The sequence below is a fragment of the Clinocottus analis genome, unplaced genomic scaffold (assembly GCF_023055335.1).
Source record: "Clinocottus analis isolate CAN_PGR_092001 unplaced genomic scaffold, fCliAna1.0.p SCAF_2, whole genome shotgun sequence".
NCBI lineage: Eukaryota > Metazoa > Chordata > Actinopteri > Perciformes > Cottidae > Clinocottus > Clinocottus analis.
In genome coordinates this window covers 1,806,216-1,818,617 of record NW_027175931.1, presented here as the reverse complement: position 1 = coordinate 1,818,617, position 12,402 = coordinate 1,806,216, and the positions used below count along the sequence as shown (strand labels likewise).

Sequence of the window (12,402 nt, the reverse complement as noted above, 5' to 3'; positions counted from 1 at the left end):
CTCTGAGTTACTTGCTTTTTTGTTGTTGTTTGCAGTCGATCGATTGGCTTTGATTGGATTACCGTGGCCACGTTTTTCTTTCTGTATGTGGAACTTTTTGGCGGTGAATATTTCTCAGTGGGCGGAGTTTAGAGAGAGGACCCGCCCCCTCAAAAAAGAAGCCTAAATTCCTGAGAGGTTCAGGGTGGATTGTGGGTATCTTTTCTTTACACATTTTTGTTTTGTTTTACTTCCTGATTTGAACATCATCCGAGCTCCGAATGCCTCACAAGATGAGATTGTTAAAAAATACACTTCCTCATTATTTTACTTTTGAGTGTAATATTCTTCCTCTTTAATGTTTCTGTGTAGACACAGCAACGGGGGAGCAAATAGGGGTTAAGTGTTTTGCTCAAGGACGCATAGGCTGGCGGAGCCGGGGCTCGAACCGCCGATCCTCTGATTGAAAGACGGGCGCGCTAACCACTGAGCTACGGTCGCTAAAGTCAGCAATGCAGCGGCGCTGAACGCCGATGCATGCGCCACCCTCCTTTTTCTTCTTCTCGCAAGCCTCGTGTTTCTCGTCACCTCGCTGTGAATTGTGGGTAATTTCCCCGCTCAAAGTCTGCAGAGACGCGGAAAAAGGGTTTGCAGAGGGAACGCGCCGCAGAGGGAACGCGCCGCAAAGTCCACGACGAGTGTTTGAAATTCTGTTCAGGAATCGTGTGTGTGTTTTTGCCCCGAGTAAATTGGTGATTTGAGAGAGTGTGTGTGTGTGTGTGAGTGTGTGTGTGCGTCTTCTAAACCCTTGTTTGTTTGATTCTCCCCAGGTGGCTCCTCCCCCCTCAGGCCCTTAATGCCTACTACCTCCCTAACAAGAACCAAATGGGTGAGTGCGTGACTCCTCGTCGCTCTCACTGCTTTCTGTGCTCGGCTACATCCCCGTCGCCATATTCCCGCATCAGTTACACGCAATTACAGCGTGTTGGCGCCGTGTTTGTTTGTTTGTTTTTTTTCCCCGCCGACAAGTCAGAAGTGTGTGTTTGTGTGTTGGTTGGAGGGCGTGTCCGTGTCATCTCTGGCTCGCTCTGATCTGCAGCTCACATGTTTAATACCCGCCCGGAGCAGAGAGACAAGCGGCGACACCGTCACCGAATTTTCAACAAATCTGGCCGCTCCTCCTCCCTCCTCCTTTCCTCCCTCCTCCCTCCTCCCTTCCTCCCTTCCTCCCTTCCTCCCCCCTCGTCTCCCCTCTCGATCGGCCTGCTCGTCTGTCCGTCCGCCAGCTGGATTAAATCTCTCGCAGGAAAATCAATGGCTGATGCTCGAGGACAAGAAAACAGCCTTTAGAGCCTCCTGGGTCATTTCTTCTTCTTCTTCTTCTTCTTCTTCTTCTTCTTCTTCTTCTTCTTCTTTGTCGTCATCATCTTCTTCTTCTTCCTCTTCTTCATCCGCTTCTTTTTCTTTTTCTTCTTCTCCTTCTTCTTCTTTGTCGTATTCTCCTTCTTCTTCTTCTTCTTCTTCTTCTTCTTCTTCTTCTTCTTCTTCTTCTTCATCTTCTTCATCTTCTTCTTCTTCTTCTTCTATGTCTTTGTCTTCTTCCTCAATTTCTTCTTCTTTTTCTTTTTCTTCTTTGTCTTCTTCTTCATCTTCTCCTTCTTTGTCATCTTCTTCATCCTCTTCTTCTTCCTCTTCTTCTTCTTCTTCTTCTTCTCAATCACTGTCGTCTTCTTCTTCATCTTCTTCTACGTCTTTGTCTTCTTCCTCAATTTCTTCTTCTTCTTTTTCTTTTTCTTTTTCTTCGTCTTCTTCTTCTTCATCTTCTCCTTCTTTGTCGTCTTCTTCATCTTCTTCATCCTCTTCTTTTTCGTCGTCTTCTTCCTCTTCTTCTTCTTCATCTTCTTCTCCTTCCCTGTCGTCTTCTTCTTCATCCTCTTCTTCTTTGTCATCATCATCTTCTTCTTCAACCCACATGCGTCTCATCTCTCTATTCACTTTCCCGCTCCGCTTTTGTTCTAAATTATTTAAATTAAATTAATATTGCCCGCTTAAGTTCTACCTCCCATCTCTTTGTCTCCTTTTATTGAATTTCTAAAAATCCTGTTCAGGTTTTTGAAGATTAAGAGACGAGGAGAGAGATTTGATTAAAAGTAGCTCCCGTGGCGTCGCAGCTTTTCTTTTCTTCTTCGTGGGAAGCGGCGGCTCAGTCGCTGAATGACGGACGTTAAGCTTCTTACACGCACGTGTACGTTCAATCTCAATTATCGAAATGATCAATTTAATTCATTCGTTGACTGTTATTGTTTTTGATTATTTGTTTTTACAGCCGTACTAACGCCATGACTCGCTTATTATGACTGCGGCAGTAAATGCTCAACAAACATTCGGGATATTTAATATATTATATTATTGGTGAGGTTTTATTTTTTCAGAAAGGAAAATTGTTTAATGTCCGTTAAAAAATGAGATCGTCGCTTCTAATACAAACACCTGCTGCATAAGGGGACAGGAGGGCCTCTTTATCTCGTTTATCTCCTTTATAGCTCTAGTCTGCATGACGTCATTCACCCGTTCACACGCTGGTGGGAGGGGCTAAGGTTGCACCCGCCAATCAGGAGGAGTTAGCATTCACACACTAGTGGGAGGGGCTAAGGTTGCACCTGTCCATCAGGAGGAGTTAGCATTCACACACTAGTGGGAGGGGCTAAGGTTGCACCTGTCCATCAGGAGGAGTTAGCATTCACACACTAGTGGGAGGGGCTAAGGTTGCACCTGTCCATCAGGAGGAGTTAGCATTCACACACTAGTGGGAGGGGCTAAGGTTGCACCCGCCAATCAGGAGGAGTTAGCATTCACACACTAGTGGGAGGGGCTAAGGTTGCACCTGTCCATCAGGAGGAGTTAGCATTCACACACTAGTGGGAGGGGCTAAGGTTGCACCTGTCCATCAGGAGGAGTTAGCATTCACACACTAGTGGGAGGGGCTAAGGTTGCACCTGTCCATCAGGAGGAGTTAGCATTCACACACTAGTGGGAGGGGCTAAGGTTGCACCTGTCCATCAGGAGGAGTTAGCATTCACACACTAGTGGGAGGGGCTAAGGTTGCACCTGTCCATCAGGAGGAGTTAGCGTTCATCATTCTTAAAGCTGCTGGACGCGGTTAACATTCCTCTGCATGAAGCAACTGGTTGCTGCTGTTGAGGAGACTGATTTTGTTTTGTTTTTTTCTTTCTTCTCTGTGTGCTGAAAGAAATCTGAGCGAATGGAGAAACTTTCTGTCATCGTCCTCTGCAGCACAGCTGTAAGGCATCAGTGATTTCCATTTCCCTCCTAACTGTCGTTTCTCATCTAAAGGAGACCGTATCAACCTTTTCCTACTGGCTCAGAAACCTTAGTGTGTGTCTTTGTGTGTGTGTGTATGTGACATTCATACGAGTTGTACCTGAATCGCCTCCCTCATGTTGTTCCTTTATCTCTTTCGCAGTCTTTCCTGCCGGCATCCTGCAGCCCACTCTCTATAACCCTGAGTTCCCGCAGTAAGTACTGCCCGGCTTCGGTCCTGTAGGGAGGCAACAGCACCGCGGCCACGACAACAAAGGTCATTAGCGGCGGCGTTAGTCTTGGCACAAGCTCTGCCTTCGCCCCCTCCCCCGAAGTCCCAGCGAAAAAAAAACTATTTAACGACCCACCAAGAGCTCAATTACTGCACAAGGTGCCGCTAATGGAACAGGTGTCATTGAGAGGTCGCCTCCCCGAATTTGAGTCCATCGAGTAATTTGATGCGGCTTGAAAGTAGATCGCCTCTCTCTCTCTCTCTCTCTCTCTCTCTCTCTCTCCCCGTCCGACTCGAGCGTTTCTATTTATCTCCGTGAGCTCTTTGTGATGAGAAACTCGTGATTTTTTGGAGTCGCAGCGTTATCGCGACGAAACTTTAATCAGGACACGAAAGATTACCTATTCACAAGTACATAAAAAACGTATTTTAATCAAGGTCTGGCAGATATGGGGGCATTTAATAATGTTTTCTTTTTTACAAATATACAGCTGCTGAAAGGCAATTACAGCATTTTGTGATGCATGATATCTTTTAAAGCTCTATCGTCATTACGGCCAAACAATGGGCCAAATATTTTACTCACAACGTCGGCGTAAAAGCTTTTGAATTAACGTTTAAATGATGATGTCATTAAGCACTGAAGTCGCCCACCAGGGACGAAATGTTTAAGGTTATGAAACCAAAAACTACACCCAAATATAGAAGCAAATAACTGCCTTGATTATTTGAATTTCCTCAACGACTCGGCTCACGGATTTCATGATTTTAAGCTCCACATTTAAAAAAAGACTTTGGCACCAACGACTTGTAAAAAATATTCTGTAATTGACAGTTTTCATTCCTCACAAGACAACTCTTAACTCCTCAGATCCACTTGACCATGAAGAACTTATGTTACGTCACTGAGCGGCGAAAACGCCAATACAGGTTTGAAATAATCGGTACTTCTTTATCTCAATTTGTTAACACAGAAAAAAAAAAAGTTTAATTCCTGAAGGGAATTATGCCAAACATGAATTCAGACAGATAGTTTTTCAAAGGTAGTAATAGTGTCTTTTTTCAAATTTAAAGTATTCAGCAGTGGCTAAATTCCCAAATGAGGTATTATGGGATTGATTTGCTTCCATACTTTATTTAAATAGCGATAGAAACAAACAAAAAAAGGTTTTATTAAACTTCCTCTGTTAAACTTGTCAAGTGTTAAATGTGTTGAAAAACAATCGCTGTATTTTTTACTTTTCTCTGATTTTGACGCTTCAAAGGTCCATGCGTGTTTTTATTCCATAAATTATAAAACTGTGTAGATAATATACTATAATTAATTATTTACGATATCCTGACCATCCATCAAAGCCGTGCTACGCGTCACACCACGTTTGAAAATAACATCCATTGACTAGTTATATATTTCAACATAGCTAAAAAAAATGGATTAATGGTTATTACATGAAAAGATATTAATGAAGCAGAGACTTTGACAACATGGGCTTTGAACAGCCAACAGGTTTTTTTGTTTCTTTTAACAGACAATAATTTACCCTTCAGAATAAAGAAAACTAATTGTTTTCAGTGATGGATTACCTGTCACAGTGAAGTTTAAACTCTCTGCAAGCGGATTATCATACAATACTGGCATGAATTCAAACCAAACGGTAGCCTGGAAGGTGTAAAATCCATCTGCATTTTCTTTTAGAAACCAGTGCACTGCAGCTCTAAAGAATGAGCAGGTGAACAACTACCTTTTTTCCTCCACATTCCCTTTTGTTAAGCAAAGCTACTCGCTGAGGAGCAAACCTGCTGCTGCCAGTATTGAGTATTATTCCAAGCCAGTACATACAACAGTCCAAATAGCTGCAGCTCCTGCATTCATACCAAATCCCCAGAGTAGCTACACACACAAACAAACACACACAAACACACACACTCACATCCTCGCTCTTCAATTAGCCATTTTCCGCCCAACGTTAGCTCACATTTCTGTCTTCATTAGCAGTGATCACCACCACTGCTTGAACAACCTGTTGCCATGCATGCTAATCAATATGAATGAATCATTTACGGCCACACACACACATACACACATTGGTCTTGTGTGGAGAGAAATCTGATGACGGGTACATTGTGGGGACCGGTGTTTGTTTGGGGTACAAATGGGGACCGAAAACCTCGTCCCTTTAGTGTAAATCATTACATTTCATGGTGACGATTTGGTTGAAGGTAGCGGTTATGGTTAAGGTAAAGTCTCCAGGAAATGAATGTAAGTCAACGTAATGTACCCAAAAGTCATGAAAACGTGACTGTGTGTGTGTGTGTGTATGTGTGTGTGTACCCGTCGCCCTTAAAGTTATTACTGCAGTAGCTCTAACCTCCCATAAACTCTTTCCCTCATGCACACACACATACACACACACCTCTCCACCATCGCGAGTATAATGAAGCTTCAATCAGCCAGTTAGTTTAGCGGGGGAGTCTTGCCCGGTGTGAGGCGGCGTATCGACTAGCTGTCAGAAAGTCATTTTCAGACGTAGCCATGTGAATAGCCCCGAGTCTGCCCCTTCATCCTCATCTACATCTGCATGTAGCATAAAGACAGCACTTCAGCTTCGGCCCAGGGTCAAGGAGAGGAGGGGCCACCCCCCCTCCTCCCCATCCCCGCACACACACACACACACACACACACACACACACACACACACTGCTTTTTGGAAGCATCGGGGACCCCGTGCCGGTTTGTGGGGACATATTGCCAACAGTTGCAGTCTGTTCTTGGGGAAGTTAAAACGTACTGCAGCCCAAAGGTCCCAATGCGGACTTTCCCTCACATGTAAAACAGATGTTTTCTAATCAGTTGGAAAAAAATGTGTCATTGAGCTTTATTTTTTTTTATTCAATACCAATCTGAGCCACATGGATCTGAAATTAGATCCCAAGTGCAACTTTGCTTTTTAACTGGCTCGGCTGAGCAGAATTAGCAATGAGGACAGCGGGACAAAATGAGGGAAGAAAGTCAGAGAGCCGTCTGTGACGAGACTACTGAAATCAGTCCAAAGGCACATCGCTTCGGCCTAAAGTGAGTGGACGTGCACAGCGCTCTCAAGTAACGTTACTAGATATTTCTACATTAGAACAAATGCAAATATCTCCAATTTCATGATAAAATGATGACCTCTAAAGCTGTGTACAATTTGCACAAGTTTGGGACTTCAAATCTTTGATTTCTCCCACTTCAATACCACTTTCCTGTCTGGCTTTGCCCTTAGCTTAGCATCCCATACCCCTTAGCATAAAAGATTTGGAAACATGCTCGCCTGCCTCTGTTCAAAGGTAACAAAATCCACCTAAAAGCAACTTTAAAGAGCAGAAATAACATGTTATATTTAATTTGTTTCATTTATTCAAAAACAAAGAGCCCGTCTAGAGCTATCCCCCTGTTTTCCAATGTTTTACGCTAAGCTAACTGCGTCCTAACTGGATCTAGACAGAAAGATAAGAGAGGGGCATCAAACATACCACTTTATCCAAGTTACGAGATTTCTCTTAAAGGTAGTTGTTTTTCTTTTCCGATACAGGCAATACTAGCACTTGAATGCTGCACATGGCGGGTCTTGCCAAGAAAAGAAACAGGATTAAAAATACCAGTCAGGACCAGGCCGAGTACCACCGTAGCACCGAAATCGCAAAGTGCATTCACTTGATCAGGAGTGGGTTTTATTGCTTATGGATTCAACTTTTCTTTCCAAAATGTCATTGTCTTGCTATCGGCAATACAAAGCACCTTCCCCGTAGATGCCAATAAAGTTGTATTTTTGTGTAACGGTCCACATTTCTCTTTCCTGCCGCCAGGTCTCTGAACTACGGAGGAATAGGGGCAATCATTGGCCACGAGCTGACGCATGGATATGATGACTGGGGTAAGAACGTACTACATCTTCACCCATGATTCCACCCCCACGCCTCCGTCATGGCGACTACTGATCTAATTTTATTTCACAGAAAACGGCGAGGTTCCCCCTGAGGATTTTGTGTAATTTGCAGGATCTGCCCTATAAAAGGCTATTTTGAGCCACAATCTCTGACTTTCCTTCCCAGTCCAAAGTGCTGCCCTTTTCAGATACACCAGAAGACTTTTAGTGTGTATGCCTGCCACCTGCCACCTTTCCTAATGCTGGAATACCTTTTGCCAAAAAAAGCTGGTAGTCCACAAACCTACCAGTCTCACTCAAACAGTTATTTTTACTAATTTAGTTGGCTGGAAAAGTTGTCTCTTGAATGAAATACACATCAGCCGAGGTCATCCAGAGCCCGATTTTGCCTCCTGCAACAACAACAACCAAAAAGCTTCAAAGATGACGGCAGCTTTTTGGACTGCGAAGGAAAGTTGCAGGCTGTGGCGTCTCCACGCTAACACTGCGCCCCCCTTGCCCTTTCGCCCTCCGTCGTAGTGATGCAATGGTTCATGTCCCTAGGGGGCCAGTACGACCGCCACGGCAACCTCAAACAGTGGTGGACGGAGGACTCCTACAGAAAGTTCCAGAAGAAGGCCGAATGCATCGTCAAGCTCTACGACAACTTCACCGTCTACAACCAGAGGGTTGGTCTGCACACACACACACACACACACACTATCCTTACATGCACAATCATTAGATGGGTCAGCTGATATTTTGAACTGATGTTTGGTTTGTTTGAATCCATGTGTCAGCAAGTCTGTGTCCATCTCTAATATGACGCAGCTTGATTTATTATGTTATTGCCGATTGCATCGATGGTTATCTGTGGAAAACCTTTGCAATTTTTTTTTTGCAGATTTCAAATAGATGCGCTTGATTACGTGCATGTTCCTTTAAAAGGAGCCCTCCAACAATCTTTATATTCCTTCATTTCTAAAGATTGATTTTGACTTTGGACGGCCTCCATATCTTCAATTGCAGCCAGAAGGAACCTCGTCAGGTCTCAGGAAATAACCCCGATGATGTCATAGTGACGTCTTCGGGGTTATCTCGCATCGTGCTTCATGGTGTATTACGGAGAGCCTTTGCTAACGGGATAAGTGGAGGTTGAAAAAATATGAGGATTTACCGAGGCAGGGAGATTTTAGACAAAAGGCTCCACAGAGTTGCATTATGGGAAATGTAGGATCCATAGTTTTTGGACCTTGCGTGACCACATCTAGGAACCAGAACCCTTAATATCTCGACTTTTGCTACTTCAATTTTGAGAAAAAATGTCCTAAAATGTTGAACTTTCATTGTTTTAATCAATGAATGACAAAACAAGATCAATGAGAAGCAAATTCACTGAAAAAAAGGATTTCATTGACTCGCCAAATCCTTGATTGAAGTACATCCCACGGAGGTAAAGGGGCGGAGACTAAAAGACCTTTCAGCGGCTCAGACATTTCCTTTGTGTGTCTCCAGGTGAACGGCCGTCTGACGCTGGGGGAGAACATCGCCGACATGGGAGGACTCAAACTGTCGTACTTTGTAAGTAATACCGGCAACCAACAATGTTAAAATACTGTTGCTGCAAGTTTCACTTTTTCACTGGTAGCACTCTGAAACGGGTAAATCCCTGGTTGTGTTTGTGTTCGACTGGACTGCAGACGATCGAGGATTCTGCATAATTCAGACCCATATTGAGCGTGTCGGTGGTTTATATTGAAGTAAGAAAGAAAGGAGTGCATGCTTCTGAATAAATTATCAAAACCTAACATCATAATCATTGTAAGTCCGGTCCATCCATTCCGGTATCGTGGTGGTTTGAGAAAATAGTCAAATAAGCAGGACGGTCAATCAGAAGACGCCGTTGAGGTTTTTATCATCAACTGGCGGTGATTGTGTTGCCGATACTCAACTGTTGCCAGTTTTGTTGCCAAAAAAACACCGCCAAAACCAACGGCCATCGTGGACAGTTTTCATTAACCTCGTTACATGGTTTTGTTGCCTCAACTCAACTGTTGATGTTTTGTTGCCTCAACTCAACTGTTGATGTTTTGTTGCCTCAACTCAACTGTTGATGGTTTTGTTGCCTCAACTCAACTGTTGATGGTTTTGTTGCCTCAACTCAACTGTTGATGGTTTTGTTGCCTCAACTCAACTGTTGATGGTTTTGTTGCCTCAACTCAACTATCGATGGTTTTGTTGCCTCAACTCAACTGTTGATGGTTTTGTTGCCTCAACTCAACTATCGATGGTTTTGTTGCCTCAACTCAACTATCGATGGTTTTGTTGCCTCAACTCAACTGTTGATGGTTTTGTTGCCTCAACTCAACTGTTGATGGTTTTGTTGCCTCAACTCAACTGTTGATGGTTTTGTTGCCTCAACTCAACTGTTGATGATTTTGTTGCCTCAACTCAACTGTTGATGGTTTTGTTGCCTCAACTCAACTATCGATGGTTTTGTTGCCTCAACTCAACTGTTGATGGTTTTGTTGCCTCAACTCAACTATCGATGGTTTTGTTGCCTCAACTCAACTGTTGATGGTTTTGTTGCCTCAACTCAACTGCTGATGGTTTTGTTGTCTCAACTCAACTGTTGATGGTTTTGTTGCCTCAACTCAACTGTTGATGGTTTTGTTGCCTCAACTCAACAGTTGATGGTTTTGTTGCCTCAACTCAACTATCGATGGTTGTGTTGCCTCAACTCAACTGTTGATGGTTTTGTTGCCTCAACTCAACTATCGATGGTTTTGTTGCCTCAACGCAACTATCGATGGTTTTGTTGCCTCAACTCAACTGTTGATGTTTTGTTGCCTCAACTCAACTGTTGATGGTTTTGTTGCCTCAACTCAACTGTCGATGGTTTTGTTGCCTCAACTCAACTATCGATGGTTTTGTTGCCTCAACTCAACTGCTGATGGTTTTGTTGCCTCAACTCAACTGCTGATGGTTTTGTTGTCTCAACTCAACTGTTGATGGTTTTGTTGCCTCAACTCAACTGTTGATGGTTTTGTTGCCTCAACTCAACTGTTGATGGTTTTGTTGCCTCAACTCAACTATCGATGGTTTTGTTGCCTCAACTCAACTGTTGATGGTTTTGTTGCCTCAACTCAACTGCTGATGGTTTTGTTGCCTCAACTCAACTGTTGATGGTTTTGTTGCCTCAACTCAACTGTCATGCAGATAATATTATGAACCAATCCCACTATAATTTGCATCTTTCGTCTTTCTCAATGGCCCCCCCCCCCCTTGTCAATGTCCAGGCGTATCAGAAGTGGGTGAGGGAACACGGACCTGAGAGACCGCTCCCGGGGCTCAAATACACACACGAGCAGCTGGTCTTCATTGCCTTTGCACAGGTACAGCAGCCTCCCAGAGGCGTCACGCTGCTCTCTTTCATTACATTTACATGTTGAATCATTTTAGCCGCCGCTCTCAGCCGGAGCGCCGGCTCGCGGGGAGCAGGTGGGAGTGATGTGTCGTCGCAGCGTCAGCTAATGAAGACGTGAACCGCTGGACGCGGCGTTGATGACGGCGCCGTGGCTCCAAGCGCCGGACCACCGCTGCTCTTTCACTATTACCACGCTCATTGAAATGCAACGGTTTCATTGAAATTCATAGCTTAAGAATCTAGACGCACTTTTTAATGCAATTTGCAGTGTTTTAACTTTCAACTTTAAAGCATAAACTTTGTAGCATTCAACTGTTGTATCTGTTCGAGGTGGATCTCTTCTAAGTATATATATATATATATATATATATATATATATATATATATATATATATATATATATATATATATACATATATATTAATGTTAAATCTCAAAAGTAACTTTTACAGCTCTTCAAACAATTGTAGTGCATTCGTCACTGTTGTTGTGTTATTGTTGTTGTTGTTGTTGTTTTATCACCAGAACTGGTGTATGAAGAGAAGATCTCAGTCCATCTACCTGCAGCTGCTGACGGACAAACATGCACCTGAGCACTACAGGTACAGTTCACAACAAAAAAACTAAAAAATGGAAAGTCATCCATTCGTTTTATTATTTGACATTTCTGTTACATTTTAATAAAGATCTCAACTGACTATATGAATAAAAACACAATAAAATAAAAAAAAGATATGGTGACGAGTAAAGTCTGTACAATCAAATTTCTGCGATTGCTATACTTTTGAGTTTTTATTCACTTTTCTGATGCTGATTGAACTATATCTGATATTTCTCTCAAGTTAGTTTAATGCTGAACATCAGAAATATCCGACAACCTTTCGTGCATGAAAGGAAAATAGAAATATCCTACGTTCCAAGCCGTGCCTGAACTCGGCAGCTGACTGGACGTCCCCGTGTCTCCTCCCCCTCTGCAGGGTGATCGGCAGCGTTTCCCAGTTTGATGAGTTCGCCCGTGTCTTCCACTGTCCGAAGAGCTCGCCGATGAACCCCGCGGACAAATGCTCTGTGTGGTGACGATCCCCCCCCCCCCCCCCCCCCGTCCTCCCTTTAACTCTGGATGAACTTCGTCACATCCATGTTCACCTTCATCGGAGCCGACAGGATACAGAAAGCCTCTTCTTGCCCACAACGTCATCACTACACTTGTTTTCAATTGCGACGTCTACACAACCGTTTGTCTGCACCACTCTACAAAGCATGGGTCACATGACCACTGACCATGTGCATATACATAATTTGATTATATATATATTTTTCTATGTTTAAATTTACTTTCAAATCATCTATTTTTCTATTTTAGCAGATATATCATAGAATGTAGCGTAGAATTCATAAGCTATTTGTTTTTCTTTGTTTGTTGTTTATTTTTTTATTCAAGCAACATGTTTCCAGAGTTGTTTCTCTAGAAAGTCCTTCAGTATATCAGACACTCGCAGATCGGCAGCAGCTCGGTGATTTCGGATGAGATCGGTAGC

General features: G+C 43.3%; 1 protein-coding gene across 2 annotated transcripts in view; it reads left to right on the top strand.

Annotated features, from left to right (window-relative positions):
- LOC137790426 (endothelin-converting enzyme-like 1) overlaps positions 1 to 11,955 on the top strand; it is a 35,935-nt gene extending 23,980 nt beyond the window's left edge. For both annotated transcript variants that reach the window (XM_068584659.1, XM_068584660.1), the window contains exons 11-18: positions 810 to 868; positions 3,464 to 3,515; positions 7,379 to 7,446; positions 8,002 to 8,126; positions 8,953 to 9,018; positions 10,737 to 10,832; positions 11,390 to 11,466; positions 11,842 to 11,955. In XM_068584659.1, coding sequence (XP_068440760.1) covers positions 810 to 868; positions 3,464 to 3,515; positions 7,379 to 7,446; positions 8,002 to 8,126; positions 8,953 to 9,018; positions 10,737 to 10,832; positions 11,390 to 11,466; positions 11,842 to 11,941 — 643 coding nt within the window. In that variant the 3' untranslated portion in view covers positions 11,942 to 11,955. The remainder of the gene's footprint in view (positions 1 to 809; positions 869 to 3,463; positions 3,516 to 7,378; positions 7,447 to 8,001; positions 8,127 to 8,952; positions 9,019 to 10,736; positions 10,833 to 11,389; positions 11,467 to 11,841) is intronic.
- Positions 11,956 to 12,402: the final 447 nt, after the last annotated feature.